Source organism: Dunckerocampus dactyliophorus, chromosome 8 (genome assembly GCF_027744805.1).
Source record: "Dunckerocampus dactyliophorus isolate RoL2022-P2 chromosome 8, RoL_Ddac_1.1, whole genome shotgun sequence".
Classification (NCBI taxonomy): domain Eukaryota; kingdom Metazoa; phylum Chordata; class Actinopteri; order Syngnathiformes; family Syngnathidae; genus Dunckerocampus; species Dunckerocampus dactyliophorus.
In genome coordinates, this window is record NC_072826.1 from 22,564,569 (window position 1) to 22,588,849 (window position 24,281).

At 42.1% G+C, this 24,281-nt stretch overlaps 1 protein-coding gene across 1 annotated transcript in view; it reads right to left on the bottom strand.

The window, feature by feature from the left end:
* The window catches only part of cfap57 (cilia and flagella associated protein 57), a 40,864-nt gene that overhangs the window by 11,902 nt on the left and 4,681 nt on the right, over window positions 1-24,281 (bottom strand). Inside the window, exons 3-14 of the mRNA XM_054784674.1 lie at window positions 23,286-23,536; window positions 22,906-23,080; window positions 22,684-22,836; window positions 22,340-22,479; window positions 21,300-21,465; window positions 18,480-18,593; window positions 16,663-16,875; window positions 12,722-12,895; window positions 12,454-12,606; window positions 7,565-7,720; window positions 1,917-2,010; window positions 952-1,142 (exon numbers count right to left, since the gene is read on the bottom strand). Of these exons, the coding sequence (XP_054640649.1) occupies window positions 952-1,142; window positions 1,917-2,010; window positions 7,565-7,720; window positions 12,454-12,606; window positions 12,722-12,895; window positions 16,663-16,875; window positions 18,480-18,593; window positions 21,300-21,465; window positions 22,340-22,479; window positions 22,684-22,836; window positions 22,906-23,080; window positions 23,286-23,536 (1,980 nt within the window). The remainder of the gene's footprint in view (window positions 1-951; window positions 1,143-1,916; window positions 2,011-7,564; window positions 7,721-12,453; window positions 12,607-12,721; window positions 12,896-16,662; window positions 16,876-18,479; window positions 18,594-21,299; window positions 21,466-22,339; window positions 22,480-22,683; window positions 22,837-22,905; window positions 23,081-23,285; window positions 23,537-24,281) is intronic.

The following is a 24,281-nucleotide window of genomic DNA, read 5'->3' on the forward strand; positions in this document are numbered from 1 at the left end:
AGCCTGGACTGGTCGCCAGTCAATCGCAGGCAAACAACCATACACACTCACATTCATACCTATGGACAATTTAGAGTCTCCAATTAAGCTAACATGCATGTTTTTGGAATGTGGGAGGAAACCGGAGTACCCGGAGAAAACCCACACACGCACAGGGAGAACATGCAAACTCCACAAAGAGATGACCAACGGAGATTTGAACCCACATCTTCCCGATCTCCTGACTGTGTGGCCAAGATGCTAACCACTACGCCAACGTGCCATCATTAGTCTATTCCAGATATTTTAAAGTTATTCTTGCACCACTAACAATTATCAAAGAGATGTTATTTTAGGCAAAGTAAAACATGTTGCACAACCTCTGACACTGAGAAGACTCTGAATCTGTATTTGAATTTGTGTCTACATAGCATTTTGTAATGTAACAATGGTCTATCCATACAAAGGAGGCACACTTTAAATGTTTTGAAATCTTTGCGAAAACTTATCATTTGAGTATCTCATTGCCAGGGTGAGTGTCCTGGTTTTCACTCACCAAAATATGGTCACCCTAGGTAAATCATCCTGATTAGTCCTGCTGGTAAGTCATCCTAGTAAGTCATCTTGCTAAGTCCTCCTGGTATGTCCTGATGGTAAGTCCTTCTGGTAAGTCATCCTGGTCTGTCATCCTGGTAAGTCCTGCTGGCAAGGTCTGCTGATAACTACTACTGGTAAGTCATCCTAGCAAATCATCCTGGCAAGTCCTTCTCCTAAGTCCTGTTGGCAAGCCCTGATGGTAAGTCATCCTGGTAAGTCCTGCCGCCAAGTCCTGTTGGCAAGGCCTGCTGGTAAGTCATCTTGGTAAGTCCTGCTGGCAAGTCCTGCTGGCAAGTCCTGCTGGCAAGTCCTGCTGATAAGTCCTGATGGTAAGTCATCCTGGTAAGTCCTGTTGGTTAAGTCCTCCTGACGTACCTTAGCCAGGAGCTGAGTTTTCTCTTCCAGTTTGACCTCATGAAGTTGACTGAGCTTCTCAACTTCTCTGGATTTGCTTTCTGCAGCGCTCTTCAACTGTTCTTTGTAGTCTTCCTGCATTTTTTCACATTTCTTCTGAAGATCCTGGTACTTTTCATGCTCCACAATCAGCTTCTGACTGTAGGATGACTCTGTATGGTGAGGTCAAAATCAAAGAGACAAACTAATGCCTTATTTTACAACAGGGGTTGTCCAAACCTATTCCACATTTAGATTTTTTGTAAACATGCTAAAACAAGTTCATGTACATATGCTACAAAGTTATACTGTGTATATTAAAATACAAAATACCCTGCATGTCAACATTTGTGTTATAGGGCCTGATCTACTAAAGGTTTGCGTGTATAAAAACAAGTACAAACTTGATAGTGTGTGGAAAGGTGATCTGCACTGTGTTTGCCTTCATGAATATGCAGGATATATGCAGATGATCGGAGTGTACAAAATACTGGGAGGAGGAAATGCAATCGATTTTCACCTACAATGTGATTTATCAAATCTGAAATCTGTTTGCGCTCTGTGTTTTTGCGTCTTTATTAGCACATTTGGAAGGAAGGTGCAAACTGGCGCTGTGTTACCACAGCTGGTCATTGTGGCGAGAACGAGGCGTAGGTGCAAAGACAGAAGACTTGAGAGAGAGGATCTTGCGTGCGCTTGTCTACATATTTGTAGTGTGATAAACAGAGACGTATGGTCTATCCAGCTGATCATTGACTTGATGATCTGGAGCCAGCCACAAAAAGGAGGCAAGTCATACCTCTAATGGAAAAAATCCTTGCAACACAGCATTTGTGCCACAGGTCAATAAAAAAACAACTGCCGGCCGCAAACGGCCTAGCGCTGCACTTTGGACACCCCTGTTCTCAAGTAACAAGACAGGTTTTGTGCAAAGTCAATGATCTTACCTAAAGCCTGCACTTCTTTAGAATGTTTCCTAATGAGTTCGTCACAGCTCTGCCGATGCTCAACTTCCTGCTTTTCCAAAGCTCTTCTCATTTCCTGTTATATGAAAATCAATATGATACAACACTCTATACATGTGTAATGACCACATAAGTCCATCGCTGAGTCCAGATGGCCATAAGCGCATCACTTCTATGACTCAGCTGGAAGAAAAGTTTCTGTCATTATGTGAACAGACATGAACATTTACAGGCTATATTAATTTATATCATCAGCATCGTTATCTGTTGTAAGGTATATTGTAGCGAAAGGAAACGCCCTGCTAGGGCGTGTATTTAAGAGAGGCAGGTACTGCACACCGGAAGAGGAGGAAAGCGTGACATCACACGCCAACCAAGGATCCTGCAAGCCGGCAATTAGACCACGAGTCAAACTCTTCCCGATCTAATTAACGAACGAAGGTTTTGACTTTTCCTTTTGACTGGATTACCTTTTGCCCGTGGAGTACTGGACGAAAGGAACGACACCAGGTGGATCGTACAAGTGGATGCGCGTTCGTGAGTGGGACTGCGGCTTTCACTTCAATGCTTGAACTGTACACTGCCTTGCCTTATTTTGGTGATTTTGGGGACATTTGGGGGTGGAATAGAGTGGGACTTGGGAGTGTTTAAAGTGTTTAGTTCAGGGGAATTAAACAGCCGTATTGGAGGCAATTCAGTATTTTCGTTCTTTTCTTCCAGCTAATATCTGGTCCTCCCGCGACCTCAATTATTTGCATTGTAGATTCGACACTTCTAATAGGTAGTGCAATCGTTACACATGGATTCAGTTGAGCAAAATGTTTAAATACACATGTTATTCCAATTTGAATCCATTTAAAAGTGCTTTATCTCATAAAATCATTTTTTGTGTTTAAAATGATGGTGGATATAACACATAGAAGACATTTGTGATGTTTATTGTAAAATACTACTGATGTCAGATGTGTGATATTACATAGTCATGGAAAAAATTAAAAGACCGCCCTTGTTTCTTCAGTTTCATGTTCATTTTAATGCCTGATACAACCAAAGGTACCGTTGGACAAATATGACAATGACAACAAAAATAGCTCATAAGTTACATTTTTTGGCAGTACAATGCTATAGCTATTCATGTAAGAACTTAAGTGATTTTGGTTATCAAGAAAACCATGGAAGTTGCTAGATATCAGCTCTTAAATTCAACTATTATAAGCTATATTTGTTATCATTATATTTGTCTAAACAAACGTACTTTTAGTTGTACCAAGCATTAAAATGGATCAATAAACTGAAGAAACAAGGTTGGTCTAATATTTTTATCCTTGACTGTATATGGTACATAGTTCATGCTAAATGCATTCCTTGTTTGAAAAGTTGACGACTGAATTTAATGCATCCGATTTTGGAAGCTGAGACCTTTCAAAGATTTGAACACTACATTTTTATGAAAAATTTATTTGAACAGAGAGACAGAATGCAAAAAAAAGTAACATGAAATAATGTTTATAAATGACGGTTGAGTGAAATAAGCATTTGATCCCCTAGCAAGCAACAAGCATTGTGACCCCCACAGAGTTATTTGTGTCTCCATGAAACACACAAATGAGTCCTGTCCCTTTTAAGAAAGTACACCTCATCTCAACTCCATCCATCCATCCATCCATCCATCCATCCATCTTCTACCACTTATCCAAGATCAGGTCGCGGGGCCCAGATTTTCCTCTCCCCAGCCACTTCGTCCATCTCCTCCCGGCGGATTCCAAGGCATTCCCAGGCCAGTTGGGAAACATAGTCCCTCCAACGTGTCCTGGGTCTTCCCCGAGGCCTTCTACCGGACGGACTTGCCCTGGAGGTATCCTGACCAGATGCCCGAGCCACCTCATCTGGCTCCTCTCAATGCGGAAGAGTAGTGGTTCTACTCCAAGTCTCTCCCGGATGACAGTGCTTCTCAGCCTATCTCTAAGGGAGAGCCCAGCCACCCTAGGGAAAAAACTAATTTCGTCCGCTTGTACCCGCGATGTTGTCGTTTTGGTCAGTACCCAAAGCTCATGACCATAGGTGAGGGTAGGAACGTAGATCGACCGGTAAATTCAGAGCTTTGCCTTTCGGCTTAGCTCTCTCTTCACCACAACAGACCGATGTAGAGTCCGCATCACTGCAGACGCTGCACCAATTCGCTTGTCGATCTCGCGTTCCATCCTTCCCTCACTTGTGAACAAGACCCCAAGGTACCTGAACTCCTCTACTTGGGGCAGGATCTCATCCCCGACCCGGAGATGGCATTCCACCCTTTTCCGTGCGAGAACCATGGACTCAGACTTGTAGGTGCTGATTCTCATCCCAGCCGCTTTACACTTGGCTGCGAACCGATACAGTGAAAGTTGAAGTTCACGGCTTGATAAAGCCAGCAGGACCACATCATCTGCAAAAAGCAGAGACTCAATCCTGCAGCCACCAAACCGGAACCCCTCAACGCCCTGGCTGCGCCTAGAAATTCTGTCCATAAAAATAATGAACAGAATTGGAGACAAAGGGCAGCCCTGGCGGAGTCCAACCCCCACTGGAAACGGGTCCGACTTATTGCCGGCAATGCGAACCAAACTCTGATACCGGTCATACAGGGAACGAACAGCCTGGATTAGTTGGTCCGATATCCCATACTCCTGGAGTACTCCCCACAGAATTCCTCGAGGAACACGGTCGAATGCCTTCTCCAAGTCCACAAAACACATGTAGACTGGTTGGGCAAACTCTCATGCACCCTCAAGGACCCTGCTGAAAGTGTAGAGCTGGTCCACAGTTCCACGACCAGGACGAAAACCACACTGCTCCTCCTGAATCCGAGATTCAACTATCCGGCGGGTCCTCCTCTCCAGAACCCCTGAATAGACCTTACCAGGAGGCTGAGGAGTATAATTCCACGATAGTTGGAATACACCTGCCGGTCCCCCACCACCCCGGTCTGCCAATCCAGAGGTACTGCCCTCGATGTCCATGAGATGCTGCAGAGTAGTGTCAACCAAGACATGCCTACAGCATCCATGGCCTTAAGGAACTCCGAGCGGATCTCATCCACCCCCGGGGCCCTGCCACCGAGGAGCTTTTTGACAACCTCAGCCCCAGAGATAGGAGAGCCCACCGTGGAGTCTCCAGGCTCTGCTTCCTCATAGGAAGACGTGTCGGTGGGATTGAGGAGGTCTTCGAAGTATTCTTTCCACCGATCCACAACATCCCGAGTCGAGGTCAGCAGCACACTCCTCCAGCTTGACGACATCCCTCACCACTGGTTTCCACCAACGGGTTCTGGGATTACCACCACGACAGGCACCGACCACCTTACGGCCACAGCTCCGATCATGGAACATGGCCCAATCAGACTCAATGTCCGCCACCTCCCTCGGAACATGGTCGAAGATCTCCCGGAGGTGGGAGTTGAAACTCCTTCTGACAGGGGACTCTGCCAGTCGTTCCCAGCAGACCCTCACAATATGTTTGGGCCTGCCAGGTCTGACCGGCATCCTCCCCCACCATCGGAGCCAACTTACCACCAGGTGGTGATAAGTTGACAGCTCCGCCCCTCTCTTCACCCAAGTGTCCAAAACATATGGCCGCAAGTCCGATGATATGACCACAAAGTCAATCATGGAGGTGCGGCCTAGGGTGTCCTGGTGCCAAGTGCACATGTGGACACCCTCATGGTTGAACATAGTGTTTGTTATCGACAATCTGTGATGAGCACAGAAGTCCAATAACAAAGCACCGCTCAGGTTCAGATCAGGGGGGGCCGTTCATCCCAATCACGCCTCCCCAGGTCTCACTGTCGCTGAGCGTTGAAGTCCCCCAGCAAAAACAAGGGAACCGCCTGAGGGAGCACTCTCCAGTACTTCCTCTAGAGACTCCAAAAAGGGTGGGTATTCTGAACTGCTGTTTGGCGCATAAGCACAAACAACAGTCAGGACCCGTCCCCCCCACTCAAAGGCGGAGGGAAACTACCCTCTCGTTCACCGGGTTAAACTCCAACATACAGGCCACTAGCCGGGGCGCAACAAGAATTGCCACCCCTGCCCGTCGCCTCTCACTGCTGGCAACACCATAGTGGAACAAAGTCCATCCCCTCTCAAGAGGACTGGTTCCAGAGCTCTGCTGTGCGTTGAGGTGAGTCCGACTATATCTAGCCGGAACTTCTCAACCTCGTGCACCAGCTCAGGCACTTTCCCTACCAGAGAGGTGACATTCCATGTCCTGAGAGCCAGTTTCTGTAGCAGAGGATCGGGCCGCCAAGGTCCCCACCTTTGGCTGCCACCCAGCTCACTCTGCACCCGACCTCTTTGAAGTGGTGAGCTCATTGGAGGTGGGACCCATGTCGTCTCTTCGGGCTGTGCCCGGCCACCAGACGCTTGCCATCGTGCCCCTCATCCAGGCCTGGCTCCAGAGTGGGGCCACGGTGACCCGCGTCCGGGCAAGGGAAAACGTGGTCCAATGTTTATTGTCATAGAGGTCTATTGAGCTACTCTTTGTCTTGTCCCTCACCTAGGCTCTGTTTGTCATGGGTGACCCTACCAGGGGCATAAAAACCCCTGACAACTTAGCTCCTAAGATCATCGGGACACACAAACTTCTCCACCACGATAAGGTGGTAGCTCAGGGAGGAGCTCATCTCAACCCATTATGTGGCTATAAGACACCCATCACACAAACACTCTCCTACATTCACATATCTCCACCATCATGGGCAAGACCAAAGAGCTGTCCAAGGACCTCAAGGACATACATCCAAGTTTGATGAGAAAGACAGCACTATTGGTGCAATCATTGATCAATGCAAGAAATACAAGATAACAGTCAATCACCCTCACTCTGGAGCTTCATGCACGATTTGACAAATGAGGAGCTGGTTGATGATGTCAAGCGAGTTGGGAGCACAATCGCACAGCAAGAAAAGCATTAGTAAGACACTTCGCAGTCATGGATTGAGGTCCTGCAGTGCCCGCGAGGCCCGCGAGAGTCAAACATGGAGATGAAAACATTCTGCTTTGGGAATGTTTCTCTCACTGTGATATGTGTAACCCTGGTGAGCAACTAAAAAAAACTCTTGCTTGCCGACAAGACTTTCTCCACAAACTACTAAACCACCTTTTCTATTGCTATCACATACTTATTTACCTCAAACACTAATTCATTTGTGACCTTTTTAATGTTATTTTGCATGGATTTCTTTATTCTGTCTCTCCCTTAAAATAAAGCTACATTAAATAGTCTAGACTGTTCATATATTTGATCTGGGTAAACTTACAAAATCACCAGGGAATCAAGTACTTATTTTCTCTACTGTAAATGAAAGAATGGCAGGACTGGAGATTATAGTTCTGAAATGGTCCATTAAATGCCCAGACAGCATTAGTGCTGAAGTATGAAGTGAAAAGTGGTGTAGATGCCCTTGTATTTTGTGCCTACTGTACATTACAGTGTTTTTTTAGTGCAATATTTTTACATCCCTTAATGTACAGTAGTTTTCTTGTAGGTCTGACTGTTAGTTTGGATAGTTGTGTTCATGTGAGAATGTACCCTGCCTCTTGCCCAAAGTCAGGTGGGGTAGAGGTAGGGGAAAAAGATGATAGTTGACAGACCTGTTGTGCTGTTTCCAGAACTTGCGCTTGCTGAGTGAACTTGTCACATGACTCTCTCATCTTCTCATTGTAGTTCATTTCCTTCACTCGGAGCTGGTACTCATTTTCCATTTCAATCTCCTCCAGACGCACTTTCAGCTCCAACATCTTCTGGGACTGAATCACGAGAAAGACCAATGTTATTTTAAGGTAAAAGTGATGTTAAATGTTCATTTATTCCTCTCATTTGTCATTCACAGTAATCCCTCGCCACGTTGCATTTTCAATTTGCAGCTTCATTCTATAATGGTTGCACAAAAATATATTAATTAGGGATATCCGATATTGTCCAATTTTTAATTTCCGATTCCGATATCAACCGATACCGATATGTGTAATGTCACATACCTCCCTGTTGTGGAAGGACTAGACTGGACAGGACTGGACTTACTACCTATTATTACTACCTATTATGTGTTATTATGTGTTATTATGTGTTATTATTATTTATTATGTATATTGCACTACAAATTTGACGTGATCTGTTCCGTATTTATTTATTTACTTAAGTATTCTTATTCTATTTTGTTATTTTTCTTATCTCTTGGCTTGGTTGTTTTATTTTGTGATCACAAAGTTCATTATGACATTTTTGCAGAGCTGCTGGAAATGTGAATTTCTCTTGGAGAGTAATAAAGTATCTTCATATCTATCTCGTGGAATTAACACCACCGCCACGAGTGGCTGCCTTTCAAGCAGCTCTGTTTGTTTAATTCAAGGACATTTTTACGTGCCGTGATAGTGACGTCCGGCATTGGTGTGATTCCCCGTCTACCCATTTATATCGAGGCGGCACCACCAGGGCTAAGATGAAAGTCAAGCGGCTAGCAAAGAAGTGGCGATTCAGGCCTTCGGTACTTTGGACTGTATGTGAACAAACTGTGGTGTCATCTATACATCATCTATACAGAATTTTTTAAATATCAGTTGTCATTATCGTGTTTTTTCTCCACTTACCAAAGTCTACCAATATCACATTTTTATACAATATCGGGCCGATGTTATCGGACATCCCTAATATTAATTAATAAGTCATACTGTTTCATGGCTGAATATGGCATATTATTATTTTTAAAAAAGCATATTTAATACACCAAGCTATCACTTTCCTCTTTTCTGCCTTCTTGTTTGAGTAGTTTCTCTGTCACTCTCTCCCATGTAGTAGGTGCTCCCTCTTCCTTGCTGAAGACACTAACTAAAACTGCTACTCCATTCATCCTTTTACGCAGTACCAGTGAATAGTCAGCAACAGTCCTGTTGATCGAGCACTAGAGCTACACCATTCTGAAAAAAAATGTTAACCACAATTTTATTGCTTAGAAATGAAATTACAATAGTCTGGTATGAGTTTTTTCTCACGTACGGTCAGGGTCATGTGCTTATGTTTTCAAGAAGTCATAATGTTTTTTTATAATCATCATCAACATCATCATCATTACTATTAATGACTCCTCTTGTTGTGCTTTTAAAAGAAACTATCAATCACTTCTCCCGCGCGCTGGTGATTGCTAGCCATTGAACCTCTCCGGTGGTGGAGACTGTGAGGAGAACCAGGACAGTGAGCCAACTCGCCCTGGTCGGGAGGAGGGGCAGGAGAGGAGGAAGTGTTGGCTGTCCTGCTATGTCCTGCTAACAACAGTGCAGTCTGAGTAAATAAATACCTTTTGCTGTAAATTCAAGGTATATGAATAATAAAAGCAGTAAAAACTGCAGTAAAGTTCCAGTACCTGATCATGTGTCTTCATCCAACTATGAATTATGCACAGTAATCCCTTCATGGTTCGAATTTCGTGGCTTCAGTCTATTCAATAAATCATGCTGTTTTGTGGTTGAATACGACCTACTAGTAAAAAAAAATGCATTTTGAAGCCAATTTTATATATTTTTTGCCTAAATTAAGGCTTTTAAAGCATATACAGTAAATGACTAAACAAAGTAAAATCCAAATATAAGGCATTAGGAAGACACTGTGAAAAATACGTTGAATTCTACACTAGAGATGCTACGATCAAGGTTTTATGCTGCCGATTAAAATGTACACTTTTAAAATGTATTTATGATGAGTGCTATTGGCCAGGGGATGTAGTAAAAGGGGGAAAGTTAGGACAATTCCAAGGTCCCGACTGCCAGGGGGCCCAAAAAATAGGTAATTATTCAAAAATAAAAAGGAGGGCACCCGATTTTACTTTCTTTCCCCCCATGGGGCCCAGAATTCCTGGTTGCACCCCTGTTATTGGCTATATGATATGAAAAAGGGAACCATAAAAATCACCTTCATTTAGACAAAAACATATTTGACTTATTTTTTCAACAGAATATATATCGCTGGTGAAACTTACAGAGGATGAGACACCTTCTTTAAGGGGAGTTTGGATGTGAGAGTACATAAGTTTGATAGCGCAGGACTTACAGGTAGCACACAGCGGGGCTCCAAGTGAGAGAGCAGTCAGCAAACCCGGTATCTTCCACCGTTGAGAGAGGCTGGTCATCTAGTCCGATGAATTCAATTATTTTTCGGGTTACTTGCTTTAGACTTCTGTCTGTCACGTACATACGGGCGAGTGTTCAGCGTTTTGGCTACATTAGCTGCTGTTTAAAGCTTGTTAACATGCTACCCTGGTGAATTTATCACTCTCACAAACGACAGATAAGTTCCACTCGGCAGACATCTTTGTCTGGGGTTTGGCACGCCTGCGCAGTGTGAAGGAAAGTGGGCGGAAGACGCTCACTCCAGGCTGCATGCTGCAATAGTACAAGCCACAGATGATCGGCTTTTGTGATCGGCATTGAAAGGTAATTATTGGCATATGCCAATCACAGGCTTTTTCATGGAAATCAAACGATTTTGACTGCTGGCAGATCGATCAGCGCATTCTGTCAGTAATGTTACTGTAATGTTCAGTGAGACTCATACGCCGGACTTGATCGCTGGAACAACAGGCTGTTATTGAACGTTTGAATGATCACACAACAGACACAATAATCTCTCATTAAAATCCCTAAAAGCGCAGGCTGTTGCTGTTACTGTTGCTGCAGTAACCCACGCCAACAACTCTGAACACATTTATAGTAACAAACACGCACAAGTCTTATTTATGTCTTTAATGTCTTATTTTCTCTCATTATGTCTACTTTATTGGGTAATAGGAGTGTAAAGGTCACAATAGGGGTGTTATATCATCTCTAGAGGGTTCTAATAATTAGGGATGTGTGTAGGGAGTGGGCGGGGCATACACCGGAAGTGGGCATGGTTTAACCGGAAATGGGTGGGGCTTAAATTTTTAAGTCTGTTATATTTATTTATTGTACTGTGTATGCGTGTAAGTGATCTGTAAGGCTTTATTATTTCATCATTTTTTAATGATCTGTGTGAAGTTGGTGATTCATGCAAACATCCATTGATGGCAAAGAGGGAAATAATCTGTCTGCCTTGTTCACTGTAGTTTTCTCAAAAGCACCGTGTTCAGTACTAAACCTAAAAAAAAAAAAACCCGTCCTGAGTGGAAGCAGTGACCAACGTGACACAAGCAACTCTGTCTTTCTACTCTGTCTTGTCAAATGCATCACGTGCGTAATGACACAAGCTGGCTGAAGCGAGTCTGTCTAGGGAGGAGCGTTCACTGTGTGTGACTGGCCAGTCACAGAGCGTCAAGAGTGAATACGTAAGTAGTTAACCAATGAGGATTTTCTTTCGTCACGATTATGGATAGTGACGAGCTGTACTCATTTCATGCTCGTACTCTGCAAAAATGCATTATCCATATCCGGCTCATCCCTACTAATAATGTTAAAAGCTGTATTTCGATCATGCAATATATTCCAAATATTTTTTTGCTCAAAATACTTGAATATCGGCTTGTCAGCTTGACTTCTCACTTCAATGCAAGTTTTATCTGAGGCAATTACAGTATATACTTATGCTTATATATACTGACAGTTACAAGCGCCCCTCTGAGGGCAGTCATAACTACGACGTGGCCCTCAATTCAAACACGTTTGCCACGCCAGTTTTAGACCAATTGCCCTTTTTTGCAGCGTAAAGGAGACCCCCTCCTACACTCTTAAAGACTGTAATTATTACATTAGATTTTAGATTATTAGATTAGATTCAGCTCCAGAATCCCCCCCCCCCTTCAATTACCATTGTTAATGACGGAAGCTAACAAGCTAAATGCACAATCCAGGTTAAATATGCCTCACACACTTATTAAATACATTTAAAGTATAAAAGGTACAGCGACTCACCACTAATGAATGATAATGTAAGATGATACATGAACAAAAAGAATGGGGGTCACAGTGTAGAAGTTTTATTTTTGCATCTCATTGAAACTATGGTGTGTTCAAGGACTGCCTAGCAAAGTACAAAATCTCAAAGCTCGAGCAAAAAACATTATCAGTGAAGCATAAAGACATAAACATGTAAAAAGTGGGGGCTTTTTTAACAGTGGTTCATGTATGCTATATTTTTACCTGTATTTGTTTGTATTATTGTATTGTACCGCCTATTTATAAATGATTACACTCTGATGGTAAATGAGGAGAGGAATGAGGCCATGAATGCTGAATCACAAATGTGTGGGGATCCACTGTGCTGTCATGCAAACTCTACGGCTGCCATACGCATGTTTTGAAAGGCAAATGAGGTTGTGATGAAATGAAGACGGATAACTAACACACATTTGTTTGTACGTCATACCACACCGATATGATTGACCTGCTTCATCATGTTATCGAAAATACAATTTTCGGCTTTTGAGTGTACGCAGTAATTCTACACACATTTTTAGTAAGAGGACATATGTATTGTACATCATGTATAAAATGTGACAACATGCAAATAAACAAACCTTGTCTTCCAAGTGTGACTTGCTAATGAGGGTCTCTTCAATGTGTTTGTTGTTTTTTATTCCACAGTCATGATGATGAAGGATCTTCCACAATGCCAGGCAGCAGTCTTCAGAGACCGTAAGTAGGAACTGACCATCAAATGTGATCACCATCTAAGGAGGGAGAGTTGACCAGCATCAGCTGTTATTATGCTTCAAATCGTCCCTGGAATATTAGCATTTTGGTGTGGAAAAAAATATACAGAGCGGAAGCCCAAGTCATGCCTACCTTGGTGACAGGGCCACAGTGAGCGCGGTAGAGCATCCACTTCTTCTCACAAGGTGATGGAAATTGAATTGCCGCAATGTTGCCAGTATCGGTACCAGCGAAGACGACATGACCAGAGTGAGACACTGCCATGGCTGTAAAAGCTATATCATCCGCAGCAACCTGGCTCACGATCTGTAGAAGCAAATATCAACAAACAGTTGGTTCAAAATTGCTTAAAAAAAGCACTGTTTAGCACAACCTAAATCACTCCTTGAGCCACAACATGAACCATTACCTGCACCACAGAGCTGTAATAAAATGCATTGCAGAAAATAAAAATGATTCTGGAGCTGCGTCATAAGTAGGTGAACGGGGACTCAAATTTTTATTTTATTTTATTTGGTGTTTCATGAGTATATCAACATTTACAAGATATTTCTTTCATTTTGTATGTATAAAACTGTTAACAGTACCGTGGGGCTGGTATATAAGGAAGATATGCGAGCACCTGGCGATTATCTATCCATCCATCCCATCTTCTTCTGCTTATCCAATGTCGGGTCGCAGGAGCAGCAGCCTAAGCAGGGAAGCCCAGACTTCCCTCTCCCTGGCTACTTTGTCCAGCTCCTCCTGGCGGACCCTGAGGCGTTTCCAGGCCAGCGAGAGACGTAGTCTCTCCAACGTGTCCTGGGTGTTTCCCGAGGCCTCCAACTAGTCGGACGTGCCCTGAACACCTCCACAGGAGGCGTCTGGGAGGCATCCTGACCTGGTCTCACTGTCGCCGTGAGGCCAAGGGAATCTCCCAGGGGAGCACTCTGAAGTTCTCCCACTAGTGCAGGGGTTGGCAACCCGCGGCTCTTCAGGCTCCTTGTTGCAGCACCTTTCGCAGTAGGGGACGTGCATTTTCAAAAAGAATGCATCTAGACTGTGTTCTGACTGCTGATTGGATGAGCGAGGGAGGGGGAGGTAGGCTAGTGTATACAGTGAGCCTCACTGCGCGAGAGAGAAAAAAAGGTGAGGGAGTTGTGAGTTGAGTTTGAAGCAAGTTACTGTGTGGTAAAATAAAACAATGTAATTAACCAGCGAATAGCAATATGCTTTATAACGAGAAGTGCGCTGTGCTCGGAGCCCATGACACGCTAATCGACGAGGTGGTGACTCCAGGAGAGGCAGAGAGGGTACCACGGGAGCTGACCGCACTCACCACTCAGAACAATATGTGCTTTCACTTTTACGTCTCCAAATTCCAGAAAAATCTCCCAGCAACATCAACAGTCTTTATATTTGTCGCTAGTCGCTTTTGAGAAAAGTTATCAGGAGGGTTTGGAAAGTCGCCAGATTTAGAGAGAAAATCGCCAAGTTGGCAACACTGAAATGGGAAGGAGGGGGAAGCCATTCACAGATGGAGAATACATGGAAAAATCATTCCTAAAAATATCAGAGCATCTATTCTGCGAATATATAAACAAACAGGAAATTATTTAAAAAATGAAAGAATCCCTCTCTCTGCAAAGGCAGGCAAGGACAGGACCAATAGAAAGGTTATTGATGACAATTCAGCACAGACGTAAACGGTTTTGAGCAAACACTAAAATGCAGTTATGTGAACTCTAATGGACTTTTTTTTAATCCTAAAGTTGGCTACATTTTGTTTTAATTTGTTTTAAAAAGATCCATCTCAATTTAACAAAAAAAGTCCAATGTCGTGCATTACTTGTAAATTTCCAACTATTGACAGTGAAACAACATCAAAAAAACATTACACATTCAAATCTGAATACAAACATGGCAAACTAAAAGACAAAGCAGCATCCAGGTAACAATTTTTGCTCGCATTTTGTCAAGATTCGCATTCATAAACACACAAAGTGTGTCAGCATTTCTTTCATGACTTTCCAGCTAGCTTGTGTGTGTAAGCCCTCCCTCCCTATTTTGCTAGGTGTCGACACACACAGAACCACACGTTTTAATCTACTATCATGGGCGCCTTTAATAGAAAACAAGACAAGAAAACGGGGCGGATCATTGTTCCCTTCAAAGAGCCGTTTCGCTCACGACCGACATAGACTGACGTCACAGAAACATTCATGATGTTTCCTGGGCTCCATGCAAATGTTTGCTAATTTTAAAAATAATGTACACATCACTGTAGATGTAATACATCACCATATTGATGAACAGATGTGGTATAATGCACGACCAAGTCAGCTGTGGTTGATTTTTCAGGTTTCTGATTGGCCAAAGTGCGCATGACAGCTGGTGAATGTGATCCATGTCAACCAGTGATTTTGTTGCTGCACGACTAACTTAGCAGATAACAAACAAACTTTTGCCATTTTTGACTGGCTGACTTTTTCCTGTGGAGTACTGGGACGCTGGAATCAATGCAGGTGGATGCGTGGTACCTATAGCGCTACCGTGCCCTGCTAGAACTGCATGACTCTAGGGAGGGACTTTTGTGGGCCGACACTATTTTGGGTTGTACGGGTTGGTTTTGTGTTTACTTTTATGTTGGGAAGTTAGAGGGAGGGGTGAGCTTGAGAGCTTAGATGGGAATGTCTATGTGGTAGGGATTGATTAGTCACAATTAAAAAGCTCATCGTGTGGTTAAAAGGCAAACTTTTGTATCTTGCTCATTTCTCCCCAGCTGATATCAGGACCTGCTGCAACCCAATATGATAATATATCATAATGATATATTTTATCATATGATAATATGATACAATATGCTGTACCCTCTACTCTTCAAATTCCAATACATGGTGCAGACTTTTCCTTTTGCAACAGAACATGCTTTGCAATCTTGGCGGTATATTTACAGGGTTCACTGAATAATTAGGCGCTGATGAACACGATGAAGCAGAATGAGGAAATGAGAAATGTATAGTTTTATATTATGAGGCAGTTCTTTCTGCATTTCACGTGTTTGACTGTCACCAATGTTTTTACTTTGATTTTAGTATGAATTTTGCTTATTACATGGAAACTGCAGCAAACTGCAGCATGTCCATACTCTGCTCCACTCGATGAGAAAGACTGTTAGCAAATGCAGAGAAAAGGTGGCTTCTCTGAGTTTGAGTGTTTCCTGAACTTTTTCCCTTTATGATGGACTATCTTTATAATGTTTTTACATGACTTCAAGTTACGAATACGCTTTTTTCCCCCTCCGATCTCTTTTGAGCCCATGACAACAACAACCGGGTGTGACGTCACGTGAAACCAAGCAATAGCACTTATCCTGATCATTGTGGTGAGGAAGCTGGATAAGGGATCGAGTAGGAGGCCGGGTACATACATGGAAGTACTAGTATCACAAAAGGATTACAAAAAAAAGGGAGCATCAGGGGCTTATTAAAGTCTAGTTAGAATACCTGGTTTGTAGAGGCTTTATGACTACTGCCTTGTTCATGAGGACGCATAGGATTGTATTCCCCAAGCGCCATCTCCCACCCACATATGTAACGAAGGGGATTCTGACTCTCTCTGTCATCTATTTGTCTTTCTCAGGATGCACTGTAGGAATCATCTTCTCTGAGCCGTGTTTCACACATGTTGGTCTTTAGTACGGAACCCCGCATGGAAGGGTTCTGGTTCCTCTGTCGTTTACACTAAATACAGCTCCACCCAGTTTCACCTGCAGAAGTCCCGTCCGATGATAGCTGACCATGGACTTTACGGACTGGTGATGTGGGTAAGGTTAACAAGTTTTTTGGTGGACCTCCACAGGTGCAGCGACACCCTCCCAACATTGATAAACATCCGGGGTAAGAACAGAGTGGACTGTTACATGTACCTGTGTGGAATTCCTGTCTTTCAATACTGTTGTGAATTATTGATGGTTTTAGTCACAAGATAGTCACACTGCATTGTCAACAACTGATTATGTCCATCAACTCAAATGCATTCCTATCTGGAACCCTTTTGTCCGAAATCAAATGTGCACTTTCTTTGTTTTTTACCTGACAAGCTCGGAGTTCTTTCAAGGTGTGGTCTGAGCCCACAGTGAGCACGGACCTGCCGTCAGAAGAGAAGGCTGCACTCGTAGAAGTGCAGGACTTGAGGGCAGTGTCGGACTCCCGCTTGCCAGTGTGTGTGTTCCACTCATACAATGCACCATCCACTCCACATGACACCAGCCGACTGTCGTCCATGCTCCACTTCATGTCACTAATCTTTCAGTGTACACAAAAAAATGACAGAAATACATGAAACAACGAGACACAGCTGTATGAAACAATACATTTCTGTATAAACTGTGTGTAAATGCTGAACTGAAAAGCTGTAGAAATTCATTGAAATGTTGACATTTTCACAAGCAGAATTAGATAAATAAAAAAATGGCAGTGACAATTTTAATTAATAACTAGAGAAGCACCCGGAAAGCGCAGACCTCCGCTAAAAGCCATAGTCCCCCCCCCATATTATGATTCCAAGTGCTCTGACCATTTGTACTATATGTACAAATGCCGAAAACGGTCCTATCTCCCAATGTTAAAGAATCTTTTTAAAAATTCTTGGATCCAGACGGTGATCCAGATCACCCCCAAAATAGAATCAATTCTTTCAGATCCCATTTCCGAAAATTTTATCCAATTCCATTCAGAACTTAAGTTATTTTCAACACAAAACAAACAAACAGATAAACAGGGGCAAACACAGAACCTCTGCGCTGCATTTGCGCTTTGCGGAAGTAATAAAACTGTAATATTAAACATTTAAAATATAATGATTTGTAATGCCATGTACATATTTCAGTCATTTGAAGTGATAGTTGAAACGCTGAATAACAAGCACGCAGTTGCTTGGATTCTTTTGAGGTTAACCCTGACAAGGGGTCTCATCTATAAAGCTTGTGTACGCACAAAACAGGGCCAAAAAGTGGCGTAAGGCGTTTTCCACGCAAAGTATGTGATGTATACAAACAACGTGACATGACAATATGCGCACCACACACTTTTTGAGGCATGGCAAAGGCAACACCAACACACATGTTAAGTGGTGAAGTGAAGTCATGTTAGAAATAAACATGCAATGGAAACCAATAAAGGTTTATCAATGAAGAATGAAGTCCAAAAATTATGGGAATAAAGTCATAATTACAAGAAAGAATTTACAAGAAGAAAGTTGAAATAGTTGGAAAAAGTATATAAAAAAAACAGCATAAATGAAAAAACAGCTGTAATTTTAATTTTATGAGAATAAAGATAAATATTAAGAGACAAAAGTTGTATTCTACCGAGAATTTTTATTTTTATTTTATGAGAATAAACTCCTAGTTTAGCATGACTTTGGAACAAATGTTTTTGTTCAAGTCATATTTTGAGAAACAAACAAAATAAAAATAAAAGTTGTAACTTTATAACAAAAATTTATATGGGAATAAAGTCAAAATATTATGAGAATAAAGTCACAATATTCCGAAAAGAACATTTAAGAAGATTATTTAAGAAAAAAATTTCAATATTTAGAAAATTTGAAGAAAACAGCAAAAATGGGGAAAAAAAATAGAGCAAAGAGTGAAGTTCATACTACTAAATAATAGAATTTCTCCTTTATCACATGGCTGAGATGCAGTTTTTCCTTGAAATATATATAACTTCTTAGCAGTGGTTCACGAAATATCAAAATGGCCCTTGTATCCTTTCATTTTTCAGTACGTGGCCTTCAGTGGAAAAAGTTTGGACACCCCTGTCATAAAGTAAATTGAGTTTAGTTTTTATGCTTGGCTAGGAATGGAGCACACAATTTTGTGCACTTTGTTGGATGACAGACTCACCTTTCCATTGTGACCTTTTAGACTGTGGATGTTCTCGAAAGAGGACAGAGAGTAGATATGGATGACATTTCCACTGGCAGCTGCAAACAAGTGGCCACCATGACTAAAAGAACACTAGGAGTAGACAGAGGAAAGGACCACAAAGGTTAGATATGGGAAAACTACGGCCCACAGACCATACGTTGAGATTTTTAACACGGCCCACCCAACTTTTCCAAATGATTTTATTAAAACTCTTTAAGACCAAAACTGCGCGGTGACAGGATTTGCAATGATATTTTTAAACTCCCATAATTCCTGAAGCACTTCAATTTCCTTCAGATTCAATAAAGTATCTGTCTATCCATCAATCAAAATAATTCTATCCCTTTAAGAAAAGAAAGCTTCTGTGCTTTCCAGTGATATACACTCCTGATGAAAATCCTAAGACCAGTTGAAAAATTGCTAGAATTTAGATTTTGCACATTTGGATCTTAATGAGGTTTTAAGTAGAGCTACAATATGCAAAAACAAGAAGGGGGAGTGAGACAAAAAACATTTGGAACTTGTCATTTAAAAAAAAAAAAAAAAAAAAAAAGAAATAGGTTTTTTATCACCTGATCAAAGACCACAGGCTATAAAAGCCAAAATCTGCTCAAAATGTTTATTTTCTGTCAGGCATTCACACTGCCATGCCCTCCTGATGGCTAAAACTAAGAAGCTTTCTCTTTCTGAACGTGGTCGGATTGCCGAGCTGCATAAGCAAGGCCTCTCACAGCGTGCCATTGCTGCTGAGGTTGGGAGCAGTAAATCAGTCATTCTACATTTTTTTGAAAGATCCTGAGCAACAAAAAAGTCAAGTGGTAGAAAAATTACACCTGCGCTGAGCTGGAGCATCCGATTGGTTGTCCATCAAGACACAGGGCGGTCTTTGACCCAAATTAAGGCCCTTATTGGTGCCGACTGCAGCGCAATAACCATCAGACGGCATCTGCAGGAAAAGGGTTTAAAAACTAAAAACGAATTCAAAGACCTCGTCTCCTTCAATGCCACAAAACTGCCCACGAGACTTCGCCAGGGAGCATCAAACATGGGACATTGAAAGGTGGAAAAAAAATTTATTTTCTGATGAGAAAAAATGTAACCTTGATGGTCCAGATGGCTTCCAACGTTACTGGCATGACAAGGAGATCCCACCTGAGATGTTTTCTACCCGGCACAGTGGAGGAGGGGGTCCATCATGGTCTGGGGTGCTTTTTGATTCAGTGGAACACTGAAGCTTCAAGTGGTGCAGGGTCATCAAACGGTGGATGCTTACGTGCAGATGTTGCAGCGAGAGGCCCTCGTCTGTGTGGTAACAGCTGGGTTTTTCAACAGGACAACGCTGCAGTTCACAATGCTCGCTTGACCAAGGACTTCTTCAGGGAGAATAACATCACTCTTTTGGACCATCCTGCATGTTCCCTCATTTAAATCCCATAGAGAACATTTGGGGATGGATGGCAAGGGAAGTTTATAAAAATCATCAGGCCATCAGTTCCAGACAGTTGATGCCCTTTGTGAAGCCATCTTCACCACTCGGAGCAATGTTCCCACTAGCCTCCTGGAAACACTCACATCAAGTATGCCCAAAGCAATTTTTGAAGTTATTAACAAGAACGGTGGAGCTACTCATTACTGAGTCCTACTGAGAAAACTTTTTGTTCTGGTGTGGAGAGTTTTTTGTTATTTTTTGAGTGACAGTCTTAAACTTTTGATCAGCTGATAAACAGCCTGTTTCGGTGTAATTGTTGTTTACAATAAATTACTTTTTCAAAGTGTTTTTTGTCTCACTCCCCCTTCTTGTTTTTGCATATTGTAGCTCTACTTAAAACCTCATTAAGTTCCAAATGGAAATTCTAGCAATTTTTCAGCTGGTCTTAAGATTTTGATCAGGAGTGTATATGTAGTTACGGTACTCCAAGGGAGTACGCCACAGCAGTTCCCAGAAGACAAGGGTTGATACCAAGCAGAGTGGGGGTTTGTTTACAAAGCAGTATCAGCCTGTGTGGTGAAATGGGTCAGAGAAGCAAGCTTTATACAACAAAGTTCTGGCCAAAAGGCACATTTTTCTCACTTGTTTTCCTGTTTGTCGCATTGCAAACAGGTGGAGAAGGTTGTCCAGGAGGTAAAGAATACGTGGCTGATTCATGGAGGGAGGAAATCATCTCATTCCCACTAAGTAGTAAAGCTCATTAGCAGTTAGTTTCACTTTCTCTATTTGGCTTCTGCAATAAAGCTAAACAGTTCAATATCAACACAACACTATTTCTTTTGTATCCATATACCTAAAAATACAACTTACTTTAGCTTCTGCAGGTTTAATTTGTCTCTTTGTTGGTGTAAACATTGCCCCCTTCCTCTGGATTTGTCTCCTTCTCTTGTGAACTGAATGTTGCTAGGAGCGGCGCCATGACACTCCACAGAGACGTTTGCCGTTTTGGTACCGAAACATGGTACTTTTTAATTCTATGTGAACCGGTGCTCAATAGTTCTGACGAAATTCAGTTGCTGCCTATAAATGTACCGTGTTCGGTACTCATTTGCATTATTTGTAACAAAAAAGTCCAAAGGCCCAAAGTTGACCAACTAGTTCATAGTCAAAATTGTAAATCCCAAATCCTTTATTCGTGTACATTCTGGGTGCCTTATTCAGTGAAAACCTGGAAAATTATATCGTGTTTTTTTGAGTTGATCTGTCTCGATACATTGGTAGAACACTTCGAGCCCACCCCATGGCTACCTTTCTGAACCCATTGTGGCCAGTTAGTCACTCCTCGACATAGGCAATAATCCAATTACCTCTTTGCAACTTTGAATGGCAAAGTCCTTCAACATGCAGATGTCATCCACATGCAGGCCCATCAGCCAGAGTTTGTCTGAAAAGCCGACTAGTATGAAGAGACCAGTGGGGTGGAGAGCCACAGTGTACGGTTGTTCATGGAATTCCTTGACCACTTCTAACATTCTATTGATAGAAATAGAGAGAGATACATTTTTAAAGATATGTTTTCATCTTATCTTAAAAATACCATATGAATACCACATGACGACATGGACACCTTTCACTCCACCACCTTCCATTTGAGGATGTCCCACTGATGCTTAATAGGGTTTAGGTCCATCACCTTTACCCTCAGCTTCTTTAGCAACGTAGTGGTCATCTTGGAGGTGTTTTTAAGCTCCTTATCATGTTGGAATACTGCCCTGCGCCTCACTTTACCAAGGGAGGGCATTATGCTCTGCTTCAGTACGTCACAATACATGTTGGCATTCATGTTTCCCTCAATTAACTGTCGCTCCCCAGTGCCGGCAGCACTCATGCAGGCTTGGTGCATGCAGTTTGGAGGAACTTGGCCAAGCCTGTTCTGAATGGAAGTTGTCCTGTTAATGTACTGTATGATGCTGCTGCTCACTTTGAGGATGTTGGCAATCTACAACATCCTTATGTGGAGAAACAATTCTTTTTTTCACTTCCTTAGAGTTCTTTGCCATGAGGTTCCATGCTGAACTTCCACTGACCAGTATGAGAGTGTGTGAAAGTGACACCAAATTACACCAAAGACGAAGCAGACTTGTGGAGCTCCGCAATTCTCTTTCTGATATCTTGGCTGATTTCTTTCAATTTTACAATAATGTCAAACAAGGAAGCTTTGTCCAAACAGCAATCTTTTTTTCATGAGACTGGTTAAAAACTCACAAAAGCCTTTTTTAGAGCGACACAATTCTTGATTAAAAAAAAGAAGACAGTAGCAGGGTTCTGCTACTGTCCAAATATTTGTGAAGCTCCAGTTGCATTACAAGATGCCGATGAAGCAGCTTTGAAAGGGTTTGACTCTTACTTTGTTTCATAGTTCCAGATGCGGACTGAGTGGTCCAGAGAGCAGGTGGCTACGATTGGCTTCCAAGTGCAGACAGACAAGTCAGTGATACATTCTGAGTGGAAGGGCTGTGACAAGAACTCAAACTGTAGTCTTCTTTCCTAGTGGATAATGTATGTAATGCAAAGTCAGCCTTAAGACAAATACACACAAAAGCTTACAAAATCTTAACACTTGTTTTTTTTTTAATCATCATGTGTGTTCTTACAGTGTATTAATGTTCTTCCAAGTGCTGACTAGCACAGCACACCACACACCACCACTACAGTACATGAATGCTAACAATACTATCTGCATTTCTGTACCTTGCTGATGTCCACAGTGAACATGTTGATGCCATACAGTTGTCCTCTGTCTGTGCTGACGGCCAGGGTTTCCTCCGATGGACTCATGCACATGGATGTGATCTCCTGGCATTCCACCGAAGTCACATGGCTATCATCACAATGGCGAGGGATCTGACACAAGCACACGCAAACGTGATCATTGATGTTGCCAATGTTAGCTGAAAATGAGTCTACATTTACCTGTATCTCCCTGCTCTTTCTGTACGTGTTCTTTGCTGTCTTTTCATAAAGACAGACTCTACCAGGTTTTGTAGAGCATGCAAAACCTTTGGAATATGCCACAACAAATGTGATACCCGTCAAAGTGGGGCCCTCATTGATATCTCTGCCTCTGGTCTTCTTCATCTCCACTTGCCTAGGCAGAAAAGACATTTCATATTTCATACAAAAGACAACATATGTGTAGGTTGTCAACATAGAGAAGAATTCTTGCATGATTGCATAAAAATATAAAAGCTTTATCGTCTGTTTATTCTGGTTGACGTGAAATTGAAATTGTTCTTATAGTGGGTTGAAAAATCATCATCAATGGTAAAAGTGAGGGTGGTTGAAGGTGGGACCTGTCAGGTATTTCCAATGCAGTCATGTCCAACACCCAGTGCAGGTCTCCATGTTGAAAGACCAGCATCCTGCCAGTGCTGGTTGCTGTTATCACTTGATCCTCAGTGATCCAAGCGTGACTCACAAAGTTTATGCACACAACCTTTGGAAAGCTGGTCTGCTTGAAAGATCCCTCTGAATAACACAAGACCTGAAACACTCCACTGCCACTCACACACACCTGGATGTTGTTGTACGGGTTGAAGCTGACCTGAAATCAATAAAAGACTAGTTAGGGCATGAAAGGAGACTTGTTAGGATATTAGACTTAGACAGACTTTATTGATCCACAAGGGAAATTGCTTGGTTACAGTAGCTCAAATGCAGAAGAAAACGCACAAATAAGATTTGTATATTTACAAATAGCGTGTGTTAGTTAGCTGTCAAACGTTTGGCATCATTTCAAACTGAAATAAAAACAGGCAAAGTAGTGCAATGTTTACGCTGTCAAACTGAGCTGGCATAACAGTACCGTACATCCAAGCTTCAGCACATTACCAGAAAGCACCCTACATATTTACACAGCAACCAGTAACAAGGTAAAAGTCTATTTTAGCAGCTACCTATTTATTTATTACTTGGTTTTGGGCTACAGTCAAGAATGTTTTTTTCTTTTTCATTATTAATGCTCTCATGTTAGAAGTGTAATTACAATGTTGATGATGTTCTTTTATTAAAACAAAAAAAGGTTATGGGAAGCAGAAAAATATTTTTCACTTTCCTAAAATAGACGTTGAGGCTAAAAACCAGTGGTCCCCCGGTCCAACTTTTCATTTGGTCCGCCAAACATCACTCAAATAATGTAATGCATTTAGTATAACTAGAGAGCACGTTACAATGAAGCAGCAGTGGAAGAACATAGTTTGCATTGAAACAAATTTGGTGCTATCACATAATGAGTCTATTAACATTGACCATGACTACAAAATACTTTATACAGTGTTCCCTCGCTCTAT